The sequence below is a fragment of the Thermobia domestica genome, chromosome 6 (genome assembly GCF_964235325.1).
Source record: "Thermobia domestica chromosome 6, izTheDome1.hap1.1, whole genome shotgun sequence".
Classification (NCBI taxonomy): domain Eukaryota; kingdom Metazoa; phylum Arthropoda; class Insecta; order Zygentoma; family Lepismatidae; genus Thermobia; species Thermobia domestica.
This window is the reverse complement of record NC_137459.1, coordinates 157,519,004-157,542,176: the sequence shown is the minus strand read 5'-3', so window position 1 is coordinate 157,542,176 and position 23,173 is coordinate 157,519,004. Positions and strand designations below refer to the sequence as shown.

General features: G+C 36.5%; 1 protein-coding gene across 1 annotated transcript in view; it reads left to right on the top strand.

Moving 5' to 3' along the window:
• LOC145688285 (mitochondrial intermembrane space import and assembly protein 40-like) overlaps nucleotides 1–23,173 on the top strand; it is a 28,315-nt gene that overhangs the window by 4,002 nt on the left and 1,140 nt on the right. Inside the window, exon 2 of the mRNA XM_081762278.1 lies at nucleotides 8,987–9,182. Within this exon, the coding sequence (XP_081618404.1) occupies nucleotides 8,987–9,182 (196 nt within the window). The remainder of the gene's footprint in view (nucleotides 1–8,986; nucleotides 9,183–23,173) is intronic.

Below are 23,173 nucleotides of genomic sequence, written 5' to 3'. Positions count from 1 at the left end.
TAAAATATCAAATAATACTTTCGACAAAGTGGATGCTTTCAAATATCTAGGATCAATATTACCAGACCAAAATCATATCCACAAAGAAATTAAATGTCAACTGAAATCAGGAAATTCGTGTTATTATTTAGTTCAAAGTATTTTGTCGTCGCGGATTCTATCGAGGAATTTAAAGCTTAAAATATATAAAACGATAATCATGCCTGTTGTTTTATGGTTGTGAAGCGTAGTCGCTTGGGGGAAGAACGCAGACTGAAAGTATTTGAGAATAAAATCCTGAGAGGAATATTCGGACACAAGAGGAACGGGAATGAGGGAAACTTCATAACGAACTGTATAATTTGTACGGTTTACCAAACATCGTTACGATCATCAAGTCTAGGAGGCTCACGGGGGCAGGTCATGCAGCCAGAATGGAAGAAGGTAGGAACGCTTTCAAAGTTTTAACTGGAAATCCGATCGGAAAACGTTCATTAGGAAAACCTAGGGGCAGATGGGAGGACAATATTAAGATGGATCTCCCAGAAATAGGAATACAAAGTAAAAACTTGATCCAGTTGGTTAAGGATAGAAGTCAGTGGAGAGCTTTTGTGAACGCGGCATTGAACCTTCGGATTCCATAAGCCGTAGAGAGAGGGAATATATTAAGGTTAAGCACAACTGCACAACAACCATGAGTGAGTGGTTAGTTTTTGCACTTCTATTGGGAAATCCGGGATTCAACCTCGAATTCGAGCATTTTGACAAAAGTTTTTCGTAATTGCATCTGTAAATGTATAGATAGTGCGTGTACTGTGAATCCTGGCCGACTTCCTTTATCGTTTTTAAATCGTTGTTATTACTAATTACCAGCAGTGACGGATTTTCGAAGGGGGTTAGGGTGGGGATGTCTTACAGATTGAAGTCTGTATCCCGAAATTACGGAATTTCTAAAACAATCTATATATTTGTTATGCCTTTAGTCATAAACTTCAAGCTCTCCTCAAATAAAAATTAGGAATTTTTAGATAAACTAAACATTAATACGGAAAAACCCTCCCAAACTACTTTTCTAAATCCGCCACTGATATCAGTATAAAATTTTTTTCTAGGTTGTATCCGGAAGGTTATTGCTGAATATACAAACAAAACGAAATATTAGTTATGCTTGTTCTCATAAACTCCCAAATAAAAATTAGGAAATTTTAGAAAAAACAAACATTAAGCAGAGAAACATCTCCCTAAATACTTTTCTGAATCCGCTACTGATTATTTCTATAAAACTGTATTCAAGGTTGTATCCGGAAGATATTGCTAAATCATTGCACAGCTACAGCATAACAAAAATGTGAAAGTACGGTCTGCTAGATATACTAACAAACGTACGCTCTGACGGATATATTGAAAAACATAAGTTTAACTTATGTGCTAGAAGCTAGAGTAGGCCTACTAATCTCTAAGAAATAAAACACGGATGACTAAAAAAGAAATAACGTAGAGAAGAAAAAATATGTCGATAACTCAGAAGTTAAAATGAAGTTAAATATCCTCTACAATTGCCCTCAAATATTACGTACTGTATGTTTACTTTAATTCATAAAACATGTGCTCCATCCATCATGATGGTGAATTCCAGAGCGAAATATGGTATTTAGGTCATGAAATCTTGTTTAACTTTAGTGCGTACTATAAGAAAGCTGTTCAAATAGAAAAATCATGAAAATGAAAAAAACAAAATTTCCAAAATGCAAAAAACCATCGATTCCAAATAGCCAGCTTTTCTGCATCTCTAGTATTTACATATTTGAAGTTTAATGGTATCGCAGTGGAACGATTATTCCTATGATGTACCTGCATTAGTGCTTGAGCTAGACGCTTATATAAACTATTTCCTTACATATTACCCTTCCTTTCTGAAGTGGCAAATTTTGTATATTTATACTTATTTGAATTGCTGCAGAGTACGAATAAGGTTGTCAAGACTTGGAAAGTGTACGGATACATCATTCCTTTATAAAGAAAGACTAGGTGTGAAGGACTTAACTCAGGTGACGTGTTTCTAACCAATGTAGTAAGGTAGAAATAAGAATCATTGAGCATGTAATCCTATATTCCAGATGCACTACAACCTTCAAACTCGTAATACTACATGCATTTCCGGGTTACGAGTAAAACAGCATGTATCCGTGTTTATTCAACACTCTATAACATTTTTAGGGTTATTCCAGAAAAGTTTAAGTTCTTTCATTATTTTTGATAGCTTCTGGTATAAATGTAGCGATAGTGCATATCTTGCTTCAGATAACACACCACAAACAGACCAATTAAAGCATCAGATAATGTTGGTACATATTGTGTGGGTTTAACTTGGTAGTTGGTATTTGTGCATAAAGTAATCCAAATTAGAAATAGTCGATCAGAGTAGTGAAATATTAATATGTTAATTATTTTTCACTAGGATCGTAGAAAGTGGAAGCAGAAAAGAATGGAAGACATTGAAGATCTTAAATAAATAAAAGTAACTGATAATTGTCCCATATGGAATGCAGGAAGTTGTAACACAGCATCTTGTAATTCCTCCAATCCTAGGGAATTCATTCTGCAAACGTAGTTAACAGCCACTATTCAGATAACAGATCGTTACATACGCGTTACGAAGGAGAAAGAAAGGAATATAGAAACAACTACCGATTGTATACAAACACAAACTCGTATCACTACCTCGGGGCGCGGTGGCTCAGTGGTAGAGCGTTCACCTCCGGCGCTTGGGGTCCCTGGTTCGATCCCAGCTCGCGCCGTGTGGACTTTGTGGTGGACAAACACCGTGCTCGTGGGTTTTATCGGGGTTCTCCCACTTTCTTCATTCCACCATTTCATTCATTTCTCATCATCACCGTCTCCTTTAGCCTAACCGACAGAACCGTGAGAGGTAAAACTTAAAGATTTCATTTTCATTTCATTTTTCGTATCACTACCATTCTCGTTGCATAGCAAAACAGAGAACACACTACAAGTTGCTTTTAGTCACTTCCACCAAATTGAAACATCATTACACGGTAGTATAATTGTAGAGCGCTTACTACTGAAGCAAAGGGTATTGCCACATTATACAAATCTGAATTAAAAATTGTGAATATTGAATGTTAAGTGGATTCAAGCTTTCTCCTGAAGTCTCGTGTACAATATGAAATGGCTAAATCAGTACATTGTCAGAGTTCTTGGCTCATTAATTGTAATCTAAAATACGATATACTTTGTTTAATTTTGCGTTATTAAGGTACTACCATCATACGAATTATGATGCGAGTTCCGAACTTACATTCGATTAGTGTGCCAGAACGGTCAGAAATATTGGTTTTAAACTCCCGGGCCATGTTTCTGGTGGATAACATTGTGTCCTTGGGTTTACTTGAGATTGTTTCCTTCCACATTCTCATTCCACCTATTCTTCTATAACCATTCACTTTCAATAATCACCCTTCTCCTTTACCGTAAAGGGCAATTGTGTAGTTTGTTAAAGATTTCAGTCCATTTTTGATATGACGATGACCAAGTTCACTTGCTCCAGCATGATCATTGATCATTTAAAACGTATGTATATAAACACGTAAAGCATGAGTCATCAAATGGGTGTGGAGAAACTAAACTGTAATTCACTCAACACGAACTGATACATGGTAAAATAATTCAAATGTAATATTTATTACGTAAGCAAACGATATTCCAACGGCGGGTTTTTGAAAGTAAACTCCTATTTCGAATGAAAGATATTATTTTGTCGCAGGTACCAGTAAAAGTGAAAGTATTCCTTTCAATTCATGCTATTTTCCGCAACGTGGCGTTACTGTTTAATCCAGGCTAACACTTTAATGCACTTCCTAGCAGATTGTCAACTTCACGAAATGTTTTTAGTTTTTGTCGTGTGTGAATGAAATGCCTTTCTGCAAATTAGACTCACAAGAAGGCAGACTTTGGTAAGTGAACTTCGGGGCCATTATTTGCGAGGTGCTAATGCACATTTAAAGAGTTAATATTACAAACTGGGAGAGCGCAATGGGCAAAATTAACGCAGAAAAACAGTCTTCAAAAAGTTTTCTACTCGACACACATTCTGTACGACGTGCAAATTTATCAAGTAACGGGATGGCAGGGTGAGTAAAGTGTGCGACACACATGCAAAGGGTCCCGGGTTCGATTCCCGTTGGAATCAAACTTTTTTTTTTTTTGCTTCAACCAATAAAGTAGCCATTTGTAACTATAAGTAAAATATTAATTCACCATGTGTTTATAATGAATAAAACAATAGAAATTTTGAAATCACTTGCAAATCTTTCAATGTTCCATGTTAGCCAGCAAGAAAATTTAATCTATTCCGTAAATATACTGATATCACGAGTTGTATTATGGTTGAGAGAGTCAACGGCGCCGATTTCTCTGTAAATTTAGGGGGGGGGGGCATTCATAAAAAAAATACATACATCAATACATGTAACAGTAAAAAAATACAAATAAAAATACACATTCATAAAAATACATGGGGCCCACATGAGTTTGGAGGGCCCAGCCTCCCCCCAGAATCGGCGCCCTTGACGACAGTCGTTGCTTAATAAATGTTCTTGAAACTTCGTGTCTACATCTGTTGATAGTATGCGAATTACAAATGAGTTGAGGGGGAAATCCCCTTTGCCAATACTGGATGTTTCTATAACTAAAGGAGATTTCCTCCTCATTACCCTTGTAATTCTCACACTGTCAACATATGTAGACACAAAGTTTCAAGAACATTTTTTACACAACGACTGCAGTAACAATAATATTTACGGAAGAGATTAAATTTTGTTCCTAGTTAACATGGAACATTGAAATATTTTACAAGTGATTGAAAATTTCTGTTGATTGTGATTGAAAAATATCAATATGTAACGTTTACATCTCCATGTGGGTGATGTAGAGGATTAGGTGGGTGGACTGAGAGATTATTTGGAATAATCGAGAAACTGAAAAATGTGAATTTTAGAATTATATGTCAGCATGAATTCTTTCGAACTTTGCCCCGTGGTTCAACTGTAGTGATTAATTGGCTGTGACTCTTTATCATTGGACTTCATCTTTGATCAATCCGTCTTTGATACTCTGGAGGTAACTTAAGATGTTAAATAACAGTAACCTGTTTTGGGAATAGTGATGTACTGTTGTCCTACGGGGAATGAACTGTGTAAAATACGTTCTTTCCTTGCGTGTCTGAATTGAAATAGTATTACTTAGATTGGAATGGAACTATTTGCAACTTTCTGTCGGCTAGTGCCTACATAGATTGATACTGCTTGTGGATGTGGAATGGCCGACTTTGTGAGTGCACTGAGATTTTGTAGGGCCAGTGCGCTGTTACATCTAAATTCTCAGCTTTTAACAGTTATTAGTTTTCTTTTCAAGTAATATTCTTTACCTTTGTAGCTTTTTGTAAATATGTTAACCTCTAATTTTTGCAAATGGCAGAGTTGTGGGCTTGAGCAGTGCAATGAGAAGGTAAACAGAGGTGCTTTTCCTTACTGCGATAGCCCTTCATACTTTCCAGCTCCTACTCTCGTTCTCATCTACAAAAACTTAATATGTAACTTTTTAAAAACATATTTAAACTTCATGGTGTCCTCAATTCTTTAACACAGGGGTGGCCAAATTTTTTTTTTTTTTTTTTTTTTTTTTTAATTCCGTGATTACCTCAGACTTCCATAGCCCGTTTGCTAATACCGTAGCCCAGTATTTTATATATACAGTATATTTTTAAATATAGAAAATCAAGTAGTGAAAATATTTCCATCCATCGCACGGCTTTGATACGCTCACACACGTCGTCACGAAGGATAGCGGAAAAGTACGAAACACACATTACAACACTTGTTCTCACTCACATGCTAATGGAGGTTGAACTGGGACTTAAACGGCATCTAGAGTATCACTATTCATTTTTCAGCGATTCCGTAAACTATTGATTCGACAATAATGTCAGTAGCTTTCAGCTATGTTTATCACCTCCTTCCAACCTCGTAGGGTCTTACATAGTACGGGATCGGGAGTCACTATTCATCTCAGCGACCCCTCTCGTTGTTAAACGTTTAGCATAGACGCCTTTCTCCTAGAGACCCGAGCTAGATTCCGAGGGGGAGCTTATGCGGTTCGGAACCCACGTTAAGTTGTAGGTCCACGTCTCATATAGCATTGATGCTGAAATGAACGCTAAACTCAGGATCAAATCTTAGCGACCCGGAAAACTATGGATACACTGATATTTGTATAATTTTTCGTTTGCAATTGATTACCTTTAAATGTGATCCCCTTCCAACCTCATAAAGATAGGCCTACTAGGGATGTTTACCCCACTAGGGGCTGAACTTAGAATTAAACGGCCTTGTGAGTATCACTGTTCATCTTAGCGAATCCGAAAACTTTAGATTCGACACTAATATCAGTCGTTCTTCATAATTATTACATGTCACCCCATCCTACCCACGTAGGGGTGATTCGAGGTGTTTTACCGTCGCAGTATTTGTTTCCAGATTGTAAGAAAAAAAATTAAACTCTGGAACATGTGTACGTTTACCTTTAATGAGTTTATATACCGAGTTTCATGTTCCTGACATGAGAGGTCCGTGAGATACTCAGTTCTTTGGCATAAATTATGACTGCTTCGTTCCCCTGTTGGGATATGCATTTTAATCAAACAATAAAAATCCAGTTCGAAGTACTGATAACTATATCTAAAGAAATCATTTCAATCATTAGTTATCCAAAGAAGGATAAATAATGAGGAAACAAGCATTTTCAAATGCGGAACCACTGTTCGAAATTAAATGTAAAATCTCAACTTTGAGTTAATTTTTCTCGTGGCTCCATGGGTGGCGGATATGTTTGAAAAGAGTTCCAGTGGATTCAGGATTCTTAGATTAGTATAAAAAGCGCAATTAGAAATGTATCTAACCATGGACCCTTTTATTGTTGGCATAAGCACTACCTCAAATATCCCATCTTTGAGGTCATTTTTCTCGTCCCCATAGACGGATATGTTTAAAAAATAGTTTCATTAGATTCGCCATCTTAAAATTGCCATTAAAAGAGTAATCAGAAATTTATCCAAACGTAGTAACGTTTTACTAGTTGGATGGTCTTTATACAGATGGTTGAGAATTCCATTGTAAGTATTTTGAGATAGGGAACCTAAGATCGGAAATGCCAGTTACAATCGCCACAGTCGCCACAGCATCTCAAATGAGCAACAAGTTACAGTAAATATATGTTGAATTTTTATCACAAATAACATGATTATAACCGGATAATTCATGAAATTACTATTTTTGGAATCTATTTGAATGTGACGCTTTATAAAATATTCACCTTTTAAAGTTTGGTTTGACATGACGAACGTTCATTTAAACCATAAACAAGATATTTTGTTTGTTATTCAAGATGGAAAACCAAATTTACAAGTACTTAACTGTTCTGCAAAGATAGTTCTTCTTTCTTTCAATTTTCATAAGGAACATGTTTTGGTTTTCACCTGTAAATCAGTGCTTTGCATTTGTATGCGTTTGAAAGTTAAGTTCGTGTAATAAAACCAATATAAAAATTTATTTTATTGTTTAATTTTATAAAATTAAAGTCAAAACTTACATGTGTACTACTAAGTTAGCTTGTGAGAAGTTTATGGGTACATATATAGAAGCCTAAACCTATTATTATTATTATTTCTTTTTTCGGGAGGTTGCACTGGAATGCAACGAATGTTGTGTTATTCTTTCCTACCAGATGCTGAGTATCATTGGTTCATATTCGAATTTTCTTTGCTTATTTCTTTCTTAGCTTACTTTTCCTGTTTACGTCACACTCCAACTTTCTCCTATTCAAGTTTTTGGAAAGAAAATTGTAATGAAAATTATCTATTTCGTACTAAATTCCCCTCTTCTGCTATAGATTTTTTGAGTATGCACCCGTATTATTATTATTATCCTGCTTGCTGGAAGCTCAGCATTCGAGGTTATGTCCTGTTGGTAACTCTTCTGCAGTATCCCCAAATTATAAATTCTCTACTGTAAGTAAAGCTTCTAAAATTTCTGCCGTTAATGTTTGTTATGTAGCGTCAACATTTATTTTCTCACTCTGCGAAGGCCGTAAAACTGACTTGTTTTGCGGACATTTTGTGAGTAGAACCACATATCAAATGTAAGAGGAATTCTAAAATATTTTTTAATTCAGAACTGAATTATTATGTAGCTATTTATGAAATCTATGAAACAATCTATTTTGAAATAATAATAGTAATAGATTTTCCTGTGAATCTTCTCTGTGCCAAACCCGATACCATATGAAGATCACTTTTCTACCGATTTCGTAGGGCAACGAAGGATAGTTACTCTCCTGAAAATTGCAAAATCCAATTCTTTTTACATTCCCTACAGCGTATTTTTATGTAAGTATGTTAGAAAGCAATAAATTGCATTAAATTAATCCAGAATTAATTTTTTTATACAAGATAAGTTTTAGGGTCAAAAGAGTTCTTTTGTTTGTGAATGTACCTCATCCGTCATTGGAACTTAAGGTTTCGGGTTAACTTTATTGCGGGCGTTTAATTGTACATCAGTGATTGCGGGCATTTAATTGTACATCAGTGATATCAGTATGAAAATCGTGGATGACATCAAGTTTAAATCACTATACAGCGAATATATCACTATACACTATATCAGAGAATATCACTATACAGCGAATGGGTGTTACCATAGACGAATCTATGGGAAGAAAGTCTCTCTACAAATTCTGTTTTAAAAACAATTTTACTGGATACCTGGGTAGTTGTGAAGCTTTTCTTTAAATGGTTGGGAAGCCTCTTAAATTGCATAAACGCATCATATAGAATACTGTGTTATTTATTAGCCCGTTATCAAATATAAATTCAGTAGTAGTGTTCGGATATAAGTATTATGCTTTTATTTGATTCTATCGTTGTATTTCGCAGGTAAAGATAAAATTATATTTGCAACTAAGGAGGATCATGAAATCCCGAGCAAGGTAGTACTTCCCGAACCTGAGGAACCTCCTGGTTTGATTCTTCCGAGTGGGGAGATTAATTGGGATTGCCCATGCTTGGGTGGAATGGTCACAGGACCCTGCGGCGTGGAATTTAGAGAAGCATTTTCATGTTTCCACTATAGGTAAGATTATGTGGGGCTTTCTCAGAAGACAGGATAAGACAATATTGATAGTTTTGTGGACATTACTGTTATGTAATAGGATATTTCATCTCTGGTGTAATATTTCTTTTTGTGTGGTTTATTTGATTTGGAGTTTGAATCCCGTTCAGCACCGAGACTGTGTATGAGATGTGAACCTGCAGCTTAACGTGAGATTCGAACCACATGGAACTCCTTACCGGGGAAGGAACTCGGGTTTCCCAAAGATTCTTGTTGCAATAAGCGTTACAAATATAATCTCGTAATTTTGGATCTAGTTTTTCTTATACTAAAGATTGTGTTAAATATAAAACTGGGGTGAAATTTAAATATTACTTTTCAGTACCCCCAACACTAATTTACGGGGTAACTACACCACATGTGTTCCCGCACTAGATCACGGGACCGCTCTTGGTAAGCACGTAAGGCAATTGTACGACTACTCTGAGTTCTGAATTTAAGACCATTTCGTACTTCTGCGAATTACCACAATTGAGAACTAGCATACTATCCAGATGCTTGAAGAAAGAAAGAAAAGACTCTTAACATGTTGACTGCCAGAGCAATATCAGATAACATATTTATCCAGTTTTTTTTTTTTTTTTATTATTATTTATTTACTTATTTATGCTGAATTCTTGCATAAACAATAAAGAAATAAACTTTTGCCATACAATGTAAGAAGAACAAATTGCTAAAGCATTAAGCCAGCGTTAAGGACGGTGATTTTAATATCGAAAACCCTTATACAAAGGATAGTGCATCGTGACTAATTAGTAAGGCTTCAGAAATACAGCTGGTGTTAATCGTAGGTGATTCACACAGTTTTATGTAGTAGTAGTACTTTGAGCATATAATAGTCATCGTGTTAAGCAAACAAGGCGCTACTCCCTCCTCGCTCGTCTAGTAGCACTTGTGCCTTCGGTTCACGTGACCCCGGGTTTGATTCCCAGTGGGAGAGCATAAAAATTAATTTCTCTTTCATTATTCATCCGTCCCCTTTAGCCTAAAGGGCATAGCCGTGGGACTTTAAACTAAACTAAACTTAGAAAAAAAAAAAAGAAAGAAAGAAAGAAAGAAAAGAAATTCAAATAAGACGTTGCGATCTTTAAATCGGGGTAATAAAAATGTAATACTGATGGCTTGTAATTATACGGAGATGAGTCTAAAGTTTTGCAATATTTCGGGCAGCTACTTTTTATGCGTCAATTTACAAGCTGTGTAGCAATGAAAGTAGGAGATCATTATGTTGTGCTGTCTGAATGCATCTTTCGGCTAGTTCTTCCGTTCCTCGTCGGTACCAGTTCTTATACTTCGAGGCAATAAGCTATACTGCATCTTCTACTACCTATCTGTTGTTGAAGCATCGCGAGCACAGGAAGTAGGGAGTGAATTATGGATCGGAACAAGTAATTCGAAGATGTGAAATCCAAACTATTTGCTTTGTGTGGAATCAGTTCAATTTTCTAAGTTCCTGGAGTTTATTCCGCGTCGTTCAGTGATGTGAGGTTTAGCGTTGTTCTGCTGCAGAAGGACTCACTTTATACCGACCAATACAGCTTTTTTTTGGGGGGGGAGAGGGGGTGACTGCATCCTCTTCAGTTGTTCGGAGTAGAGATTGGCATTGATGGTTCAACTGTCCAGAGCGAACTCGTAGTAAATTATCCCCTCATAATTCCACCAGACCCAAAATATCACCTCGAAACTCAAGTCTTTCGCGATAGGCCCTTGTTTAATCATTGCTTATGCATGTTAAGTTTTTGGAAAAATGTCCCATTTTTGTCGCACTTGTAGCCTCCAGTAAAAGCAGATTACTGGGTTTTTCCAGGAGTTTCCTGCACGCATCCACTCGCTTCTGTGATTGATCCAAGATCACTTCGGCGTCTCCGGATGTTTTTACCAAGTTAATAAAGATGATGAACTACATTGGACTTCGAAATATCAAGCTCACCCGATTAAGGAGTGTATCGAAAAGTAGTTAGCAACATTGGAGGGGTCGGTGTGCACTTGCGAGGCTGCATAGACGGGAAAACCTGGAAGCACCTGGTCAGTTGAAGTCTTGTAAACGGATAGCTGCGTGCTTGTTGCTGTGTTCCGAGTTGAATAAGAAATGTCGCGTGTGAAATGGAAAGTGAAGTGGGAAATCCTGCACAATTGGTGCACCGTCAAAGGCATAACATACAATCAGATAGGAAAAAGGTATGGGGCTCATCATACAACTGTGAAATCGGTCGTTGAGAAATTCGGTGAACATTACAGCTTTGAAAATATGCCGAGATCCGGGCGTAAAAAGGATCCCAGAAACCCTGGACTCGACCATGAAGTTGTGCGGTTGATACACCAAAATCCATCAATGTCTGTGCGGGATTTGGCTACCAAAGCGAGAACGTCCATAGGAATGATTCAGCGTATCAAGGCCAGACATAATTTGAAGACCTATAAGAAGCAAAAACGTGCGAAACAAACACCAAAACAGAGACAAACGTCACAAACAAGAGCCCGCAAGCTGTATGACAACATCGTAAAGTCACCAAGAGGACTCAAAAACACTTCCGGGACCCCAATATTACACTGCACGCAATGCTGGGGATGTATGTGCTGCACAGAGGTACGTTGACATGGAAAAATTTGGGGAAAAAGTACTGGTATGGTAGGCAATCTGCTCCTGTGGTTTGCGCTCCGGTATTTTTTATGCAGAATCCACCATAAGCGCAGAAGTGTACCGAAAGGAATGTCTACAAAAAAGACTGCTGCCATTATAAAAGGCATGCAATCCCCCCCTTGTTTTGGCCCGACTTAGCAACAGCATACTATGCTAAGACGACAGTACGGTGGCTCAATGAACAGAACATCGAGTTTGTAAGGAAACACATGAATCCACCAAACTGCCCACAACTAAGTCCAACCGAAAGATATTGGGCAATTGTCAAACGCAACTTCCGAAAGAATGATAAACCAGTGCGCAACATGGCGGACTTAAAGAGAAACTGGGCTGCAGCATCGAGGAAATGCACCGTCGAGACTGTGCAACGGTTAATGGCTGGCATTAAGCAGAAACTACGTTCATATGTACGACGGGACATGTAAGTTGTATTTTCTTTGTCATGGAGATACATAGAAGTTCTCTATTAATAAAAATGTGGGTTTGCTTCACTTTTTATCTTTTCTTCTGACTTTCCTGCCATATGCAATGTTGCTAACTACTTTTCGATACACTCCTTACTTCCGACTACTATTGACTATGGCATGGCGCACGATGTCGGAGTCTACGGTTTTCGACCTGACCTTGGCTGATCGGTCAGTACCTTGAAACTTCAACGACATTTCTTGAGTCATCTGGTTGCTGTACTGTGACCAACCACCCTTACGTATTTCTGGTTGCTTCCGTGGAGTTATGGCCCAATTCGAACGCATAGAGCAAAATTTCCCATATTAGACTCGGTTGCACCTTCATCATTATGGTTGTTAAATCACACACGAGATTGTTAAATTGCAGCACTACGCAACATTTTAGGGCACAAACTACCACTATCTATACTTGCCCCACCTTCAATTCCTTAAACTTCTTCGGAGGACGCCACAAGCGATGCACGGATGCTAATATTGTAGAACTTAAGTCACCTTTGTAATACACAAGAGTAACCGTCCATAAAATTAGGTAGCGATTAGCCAGAGAAAGCCAGAAAACTAGAATTATCTGAGAATTAGTTCCAAAATTTGGAAATTAGGTACTTCTGTCGTGGAAAAAATTGTATTTCGTCTTCCACTAAAGTAGTCTCTCCCAAATTGGGCATCCAAATACTCTTTATCCGTGAATCGCATACACGGCAAATAATATATATATATATATATATCCTTTTTGAGCATGCGTTGATTTCATACCTAGTAGGGCGGCTTAACCCGGAAAATCAAATGAAAACTGTATTTAGTGAAATAATTATGAAACTTGGCACAATTGTAGAGTAAGCCATGGGAAACATTTTAAGATATAGAGTCATTCGAAATTCCTTCTTGTTTGGTCGCCATCGTGGAAACCAATATGTCGTCCACGTGAAGGCACAGACTTTTACTTAAATAATAATAACTCCTCACAGAACTACCCTAGAAACCTACTTCTTGCGTCAAATTAAAGATAAAGAAAGAGTTAAGAATGTAAACTTAGTACTTGTTATTTGTACAGCCACCATATTTAAATATAGCGACTGTTATCAGTAAATTTTAGTTGTACTTGTTACTGAATATTGCTATAATGGCAAACAACTATGAAACTATCAGATTTGTACATTCACGTAAAAGTAAACATGATAGAGCTTAATCTAGCCTTTCCAAAGATGTCATATCTTTGCTTTATCTTCAAAATAAAGGGAGGTAGTCGACTTTATGTATTACAAGGTGTTGTGCTCTGGGATCTTCAATTTCACACCAACGTGTAATTGTGTTCTCAATTACGATAAATACTTCTTTCTCGAGTCAAACAAAATGAATTTCCCAAAAAATATCAGACTAGCAGAATATATTTGCTCGTTTAGTCGCATGCAACACTAATTTGTCTACAGTTAGAATGAACGGTGTACAATTCTTATATTAGTAGAAAACTCTTTTGAAATATTATTATTATAAATTTTATTATATGAGACATTTAAAAAAAAAAAAAAAGTGAGTAACAGAAGTTTCAAAGCATCAAGTCACTTCAGCAAGCGCCTGCACAATTTTTGCACATAAGCGTACACAACAATCCTTTCTTTTCGCACTTGCAAGCATTTTGCTGACATCCTTGCTTGCAGCTGCACTTAATCAGTTCTCTTACTGCCTAGAAATTTCCGGTTGAGTTGACCACTTTGGTGTTGGTTTCCCATCTAACAAAATCCATCCCCAATCTTGTAGTGGTGGAGTATTAATGATCATTGTGGCTTGTCCCCATATGTGAACACTTTGGTAAAGTGCCCTTAAAATATGCTGCTTCAAAGCATAAGCTGTTGGGGGAATGTTGAACATCGTTCTGTTGAAGGAAGTAAATAGTTGCTTTCGAGCCTCATTTACAGTCATTAAGTCACTCGTCTGAACATAGCAGAGCATGGTATATCGTTAGAGTAGATCAAATACATTGTCTGTGATTTTATCTTGAGGAAACGACAGAAACTTAAATGCTTCCAATACTTCAGGAAATGAATTCCATCGCTTTCACATGGGTGCTTTTCCACGCACACACATACACACACACAAAAAAAAAGAAACAAAACACTGTCGCATCCACTGAAAGCGGGGAAAACCGCGAAGTGCAACTGACTTTCGTTCTCCATGTTGTTCAGCAATAACATGGACATAGAAGAATCTGGTATGTCTTCCACTACCAAACTTTGTGAACATCCCTTTAAGACCTTAACGTTTCAACTCAAAATAGTACGATAAAACCAGGTACGGCCAATACGCTGCTGAAGTCGTCTGCTGTGAATTTTACTGGGCGCAGCCATATTGGTTACAAACAATCTGTTGCTAAGGCAGTTTCAATGGCGTTGTATGTGGCAGCTGTCAGTCTTGTGAAAGGAACTTAAAATTATGAAAAAAAAAAAAAAATGCTATATGTTCACCTATAGCAGTGAATATATTTACTTTATACGTATAGGAAGGCTATATTTATCATAATATGAAATAAAATTACTCTACATTTTAATTCCTTCAATCACCAATAACTTGCTGGAGAATCCCAAGTGAGTGAAAATCCCAAGCATGTACATGAGCGCCCCTTAATAATAATTTTAGATTGAGTTTAATTAAAATGATTGAAAATTGTTATGCTATATACTTCTGTCATATTGTTTGTTTAGCTTCAGTGAATGCTAGAATGGAAGAAAGTAGAAACGCTTTCAAAGTCTTGACTGGTAGACCCATAGGTAAACGACCATTAGGAAGACCTAGGCGCAGATGGGAGGATAATATTAAGATGGATCTCGCAGAGATAGGAATACAAAGTAGAAACTGGATCCAATTAGCTAAGGATAGAAGTCAGTGGAGAGCTTTTGTGAACGCGGCACTGAACCTCCGGGTTCCATAGGCCATAGAGTTAGTTAGTTAGTTAGTTTTTAGCTTCAGTGAAAATGTTTAATATGGAAGAAACTTGTTTATAAAATTAGTGATAAGATATTCGGAACAAAGGAGTACAGCGCTAGAATAACCAATTCATTTTAAAGCATACAATTACGAATACATAATCACAGAAATTTAGCATCTTCGTGGAAATAATTTCCTAATTTATTCCTCATTCTTTTGTTAGCGGATGGCACTAGTAAAGTTGAAGTGCGTCACCAGAAATAATTAAATAATTTAAAAGGCATAACTCTCTAACTATCCTATATAATGTCCTAATGTTATCTGAATTATTTTCTTTGCGTCTACCACAAACGACGTGCAGATTTGTAACATGCCAGCATATACATGTATTAAAATTCATAAGGAGAACACGTACCAACTTACGCTGGGTGGTCACATAACACTACATCTATGATGATTAAGGGCAGCTTGAAGCTCGAGCGCATGTAAGGATGCGTCTGTAGGGAGCAGGCGGATCAGTGAAGTTGGGTATGCGTGAAAGAAAGACAGGTACGAAAAGCGTACACTAGCCAGGGCTAGTAAACACTACAAGTGGATTTGCATTTCAATTTCTTAGTAACTATGGCACATTTTTAACGCTGTTTCTATGTTCTCCCTCTACATAAATAATTTTCTTGCACAGAAGCATTTTCGTGGATTATACAAATTTAGAAATAAATTTTCAAATAATGATCCCGTATTTTTCATGAGTACTTAGCGTAGATCGATAGGATGGAGCAGTTATATTTTATGTCGAACGGGATGAGAGAAATTAACAAGTCCGGTTTAAACTTTACTATATTGCGCGTACTATACTCTTACCAAAATTCATATGCAGTAAGGTACGGTTACGTTAGGTTGTGATTACTTAAATACGGTTGTACATATATGTGTAATGCCGATTTACCAATTTTAAAATTATGCATTGCCTGCAAATCTCAATTGTATCAAGAGTTTTAAATTTTTACACATATATGTAACCACAAGGGTAAAATTGTTATCGAACTTACGCTGGTGAGGATCGGAAAGAGCGGAGACAGGAGAGTATCACAGTCCATGCTGGGGCAGGCACTGTTCGAAGATTATAGTATGCCTTTAAACGTTTGATTCAATTATCAGTTTACTAAGAAACGAGTTTACAATGTTCTGAGTATTAATATATATTAAACAGCGAAATTAGCCTAAAAATGTCACAAACAAACAAGCAAAAAAAGATAGAGCAAGGAAACTTTGGTAAAAATATGTGTATTTTAATTTCTTTCTGGCAGAATATGCAAGGAGAGAAAGTATTCTTCAAAAAGATTGAGATACATCTGTTCGTCCAATAAGTAATCAATCATTATATCTTGTACAGTGTGGCTTTGTTTTTGTTTCTCTTTAATATGTTATATAGTACAATATTTCTAATTTCATTATTTAAAAAAAAAAAAAAAAAAAATGCATGTACCTCTTAAACTGTTATGGTTATATCCGAAAACGAAACAAATCATTTTTATAGGCGAGTACCATGTAAACTTCTTCATATAACCCGCTTAAAGCTGGTTTGTTTGTAACCAGCTAGCTGAACAGGAAGCGGAAATGACGTTTACTTCCAGTGTATTGGATCATTGCCAAGGAACTGGCAAAACTTAAAAATTCCGAAAATAAATCTGAACTATTTCCATTCCTAGTAGAAGAAACAGTAAAGTCGGGGTTCTTTTCAGACATTGAAGTAGTATCTACTCATGGTTCAGGAGTTATAACAAATCGGTCTTGTCTTCGCGAAAGTTCTCTTGAAGTTTGCGACCAAGAAGAAGCCGATACCCGCATTATTTTGCACGTTCAGGATGCTGTACTTTATGGCAAACATGACATGTTTCAGAACAGTTAACACCGAAGTTGTGGTTTTGGTAATTTAGTACTATTTCGAGTTGCAACGTCAAGGTCTTAAACGGTTGTTCATAAAGTTTGGTAATGGAAAACATGCCAGATTCTTCTATGTCCATGTTAATGCTGAAGACGAAAGTCAGTTATACATCGCGGTTTCCACGCTTTCAGTGGATGCGACAGTGTTTCGTTTCTTTCCGGGCGTGGAAAAGCAACCATGTGGAAGCGATGGAATTCATTTCCTGAAGTATTGGAAGCATTTGAGTTTCTGTCGTTTCCTCAAGATACAATCACAGACAATGTGTTTGATCTACTCCAACGATATAGATCAGGCGAGTTAGGTAGGTGGTCAATGAACTGAAACCCTAGGTCCCTCAGAAAATCCATTGTTCTGCCAGCCTTGTGGACGGGAGCATTGTCCTGCAAGAACAAGACACCTCGTGTCAACTTTCCCCGGTGCTTTTCTTTAATAGCGTCCTTTACCTTAGCCAGCAGACTGCAGTAATACTCTGTAGTTATGGTTTGGCACTTTGGAAGGTAGTCTGAGAGCAAAACACATCCTTATCCCAGAATATTGAGGCAAGCACCTTCCCTGCGGACTTTTGTGCTTTGAATTTTTTGGGCCCTGGAGATCCTGAGTGGCGCCACTCGCATGACTGCTGTTTGGTTTCCGGGTCAAAGTAATGCAACCACGTTTCATCCTGGGTGACAAGCCGATTCAAAAAATCGTCCTTGGAGTTCGCAAAATGCCGTAAAATCACCTGCGATGATCCTACACGTTCGCGTTTCTCATCCGCGTTCAAACATTTCGGAATCCATTTCGCACAAAGCTTGCGCATGTCCAACTGATCATGGATTATTGACCCAACACATTCTTTGGATATGTGCACTTCGTCAGCTATCTCCTGAAGCGAAATCCGTCTGTTGCTCAGAATCAGGTCGTGAATCTGGTCCACTTTTTCCGGAGTTGACACTGACACTGGCCTGTCACCATCTTCTGTTGAAAATTCACCACGCTTGAAGTTAGCACACCATTTCTTCACAGTGGAGTATGAAGGGCACTGTCCACCCAATGTGTCTAGCATGCAACCATGGATTTTCTTGGACGACTTCTGTTGCAGGAAGAAGAAGTTCATTACACCTCGCAACTCCTCTTTGGTGAATTTGACATCTGGCTCCGCCATGGTTCATTCAATTACCTGTAAAATAAAGACCGCTCATGGTAGAAACGTGAAATTTGGTCAAGATCAACATTTCACATGACATCAGTTACATCAGGGTAGTACATTCGGAAGGTAGTACCCTTGTATTTGTTTCTTGTCCAGTGAGAGAGCATAAAAACCATCCCAAGACATGATGTTAACAGATGATCAATTTAGGTAACATTAAGAATATTAATGTTAGTGATTTTTTTTCAGACGTTGAGAAGATGGTTTTAGTAATAACTCATGGTAGTGCAAATGTGGAGAACAATATCTCAAGTCCGTGAAGAATGTATTGTAGCGAACATGACAAGAGGAGAATTCTGGCCTAGATATGAGTATGATGCTTTAAATACAATCTCAAGATTGGTCGTCAAGAGTGGAGTGCCAATGCGGCTCGTTTGATGAATCTCACAGAGAGAGAGAGAGAACTGAAAAGAGACAAGTCAAGAGAAGAAATGTATGTGAAAGAGGAAAAAAAGAAAGAAAACACTGAATCTTTTAAGAAACAGTTATAAGAAATATAGTATGAACGATTTATTCTCATAAAATAAAATAAAAAACACACTAGCAGCACATTTTCATTAAAGTTGTTGAAAGATCATTCTTTCATTTACTTGAACATGAAGATACGTCTCTGTTAGACGAGGCGGTTATGCATTTACTCAAGAAATGAAAGTAATGACTCGACTGAAATTTACAAAATTGATATTATAGTAAAGTTTTATTTTCAGTAAGTTGAGTCTCCGGCAAAACGTCATTTATTTAATTACTTCTTTATTTCTATTCTGTCCTTGCACATAGTACTTGTTAACTTGGGAAGTAAACACAGTACTTAACTTCAGTTGGGGTATACCTGCAATCTCCAGTAGGAAGAATTTGACAATGCTAATAATCCAGATATACTGATAATTAAATGGACAGTTGAAATTAGAAACTTCGTCAGAGAAAGCGTGAAAAAGTTGAGAATTCTGAGAAAGAAACAGAGTCGTCTCTGAAAATATAAAATTACACACTTTGGTTGTAATTTTGTTTTCAGATGCCCAGAAAATGGAACGCCCAGTAAAGTGAATGAAAAACCGTAAGTTCTTTTGAATATAGTAATGTTTTTTATTATTATTATTATTGTATGCTAAAGATTCGAGCATATTCAACTAAATTACCCAAGATTTTTTTTTTACTTTTTTCTCATAAGACTTAATTTTAGTTTGAATGCCTATGTTTTGATAGTTTTTTTTTTTTTTAATTTTAAAACAAAACAAAAAAAGATAGAATAAAATTTTGGAACAAGGTTTATTGAAGTTGAGCGTCGCCCTTTGAGCACTGAGGCTATATGAGATGTGTAGACCTAGAGTTGAAGGTGAAATCCGGACCAGTGTAATGCGTAAAAATTTCAATGTTTTCACGCCGGGAATCGAACCTGGGATTACGTGCACCAAAGACATGCGTGTTAGCCATTTTTTTTAGCAGGGAGGACTAAACAAGATTTTAGAAGCGATGGTTAACTAAGTTTAATTCCAGGTAAATTTGAAACAGCATAAGCTAGAAGGGGGAAAAAAGAATTACTTTTACTTGTCATTGTGTAGAGATCAACACCTCCATATACCATAGGTATGTGAACTTCTCTCTTTTCATTGTATATTCTGGTATTTGTGTTATGGAATTCAACACTGAACTTTCTCATGGTTAAATACTTAGCGTACCTGCTTTTGGTACGGGAAACTAGAGATGCAAGGGCTCGGAAAAAAACCGGCTTTTTTGGGAAAAAACTCTGTTTTTTCTGCTTCGCTTTTTTGCTTGGGAAATTTTGGGCTTTTTTCAAAATACTGCTTTAAATTGATAAAACAGACTTTGTATCGCTTCTCTATAACACAAAAAATCATTTAATTAGTGGTTGATGCTGATAATAATATAAAACATCGAAAATAAACTATGAATTTCGAAAAATTATTTCAAACAATTTTTCCTCAACATATTTACATTATGAATTCCACAGGATTAACCAATGTATATAATAAGAATTTTTTAACCTCCTATATACAAAAGTAAGCAGAGTTGGCAAGAACCGTGGTTGTTTTTGAAAATGCCAAAAACCCGTTTTTTGGGGGGATGTTTAAACCAGGCTTTTTTGGTTTAAACGAGGCTTTTTTGATTTAGATTTTTTGCTTTATGTATTTATATTACATATTCACAGAAATAAGTTTGTTTCGCCTTGATGTTGTTATGCAACAGCGGGGTTATGCCGGAAGAATTCCCATAAGCTTAAAAAAGTGCGGTCAATAAATTTCTTAAGTTGAGAATCTCCCGCCCTAGCCATTGGGAAAATCCCGTCATTACTTGAAATGTAAGACAATAACGGGAAAATCCTGTTATTGCTTTGCATGTAAAATTTAAAGGTCAACGTACCATAACCAGTACGCTAAAACTGAGGTATTAAATTACAAATTTAGTACGTAGATATCATTGAAAGTCCAATCCAAGCTAATGTTGGAAGCTAGGTAGGCAATCGATAAATTTTGCCAATTTCTATCAATATATTTAAGCAATCTTGGCTTCTTTATAAAACAACACGCATTTAGGCATGCAGAAATATAAAATTTGGTTTGTTTCGTATATTTAGGCTTAACATCCTTACGAAATACCGAGGTTATCAAGAAGACTTTCGCTTAAACTGACATCCGAACCGCTGCTTGGGTTACCCATGAAAGAAGGGTTGTGGTTCGACCGAGAATTGAACATGAGACACCTTGATTAAAAGGTGAAAGGGAAATAAAACTATTGCAGGTGGTTTGATATCTGGAAACGTCACCATGAAGTTCACACGATTCGCATTTTTCATTCTTTTTATTTTTGTGGTTTAAACCAGTTATTAAAAAAAAAAAAAAAAGTTGGTGTAAACCAGCCAACCCTAAAAGTAAACACTTCTAGCAAAATAGTATGTAGTATTTTTACTTCAAAATATTCCATACCCTCTTTTTGAAACAAAATAAAATTAAAACATAAGAGAAATACTTAGATTTATATGATACACTTAAAGGCTGCACATCTAGAGCTTTTGGTTCTCTATATTCTTGAAATTCTACAGTTAAGTTTTATAGAACCTCCATCACAGTTTACCCAATCCTCAAGTTTTCTGAATTTTTAACAAGAGGGATTCAACATATCATTACGGAACTCCCCCTCCCCCCCCCCCCCAAAAAAAAAGACTACGGAATATATTTAAGTTAAGCTAAATACAACTGCACAACAAACATGACTGAGTGATTAGCTTTTGCGCTTTTATCGGGAAGTCCGGGATTCAACCAGCATTCGACTATTCTGACAAAGCTTTTCTTCATTCCATCTGTGAATGTAGAAATAGTGCGTGTACTGTGAGTTGGTCGACTTCCTTTTTTATTGTTTTTAAATCGTTATTATTACTAATTACCAGCAGTGACGGTTTTGCGAAGGTTAGGGGGGCGGTCTTTCGGACTGAAGCCCGTTCCCCAAAGTTACGGAATGTCTGCAACAAACGAAATATCTATTATTTATGCCTTTACTCATAAACTTTAAGCTCCCGTCAAATAAAAATTACGAATGTTTAAAAAACTAAACATTAGTAAGAAACCCTTCCCAAAATACTTTTCTAAATCCGCCACTGATTCTCAGTATAAAATGATTTTTAAAGTTGTATCCGGAAGATTATTGCTAAACATATAAACGAAACGAAATATTAGTTATGCCTGTACTCATAAACTTCAAGCACTTCCCAAATAAAATTAGGACTTTTTAGGAAACGAAACAATCAGAAAAAACCCTCCTAAAGTACTTTTCTAAATCCGCTACTGATTATTTGTATAAATTGGTATTCAAGGTTGTGTCCGGAAAATTATTGCTAAATCACTTCACAGCTACAGTATAACAGAAATGTGGAAGTACGGTTTGACGGATATATTGAAGAAGGTACGCTTTGACGGATAAATAGAAAAACGGGCAAGTGTAACTTTTGCGCTAGAAGCTAGAGTACTAAAAGCTCTTAGAAATGAAACACGGATGACAAGCTAGAGAAGAAAAAAGATGTCGATAACTCAAAAGTTAAAATAAAGTTAAATAGCCTCTAAAATTACCCTCAAATACTACATTTTTCATGTTAGCTTTAATTCGTAAAACATGTGCTCCATCCATCTTGATGGTGAATTTCAGAGCGAAATATCACATTCAGGTCATGGAATTCTTATCTAACTATAGAATATACTATAAGAAAAATATTTAGATAGAAAAATCATGAAGTTGAAAAAAGCCAAAATTTCCAAAATTCTCGTTTTTTTCTCAAAAAAGCCGGCTTTTTATGTGAAAAAAACCATCGATTCAAAAAAGCCGGCTTTTTTGCATCTCTACGGGAAACCCTGGCTTTAGTCTCAGTAAAAATCAGTTGGATGAGATTGTCTCATAGAGACTCGGTGCTGGAAAGGGATCCTCAACTTTAAAGGAGTAAGACTTAAAAAACTACATTATCAAATAATAAATTTGCAACTTGTTCACCACTATTATTATTATTAATATTATTATTATTATATTTACGATATGTGCAGGTATAAATTTCCATTGTACTAATGCTTTATCTGGCTTCTTCATGAACGCCACATACTTGTCATTGTGTCTGCACATTTGTGAAAAAGTAATTTGATGATACAAAAAGTGGTGTTCGGTCGGTTTCATATTAATACATTGTAAACTCCGTAGCGTTAGTAAATTGACGTTGTAATTATGTATTATTCTCTATCAAAACTTTACTAAGTACTTCTAATTTAAGGTATTATTTGTCGCGCTGCTATACGG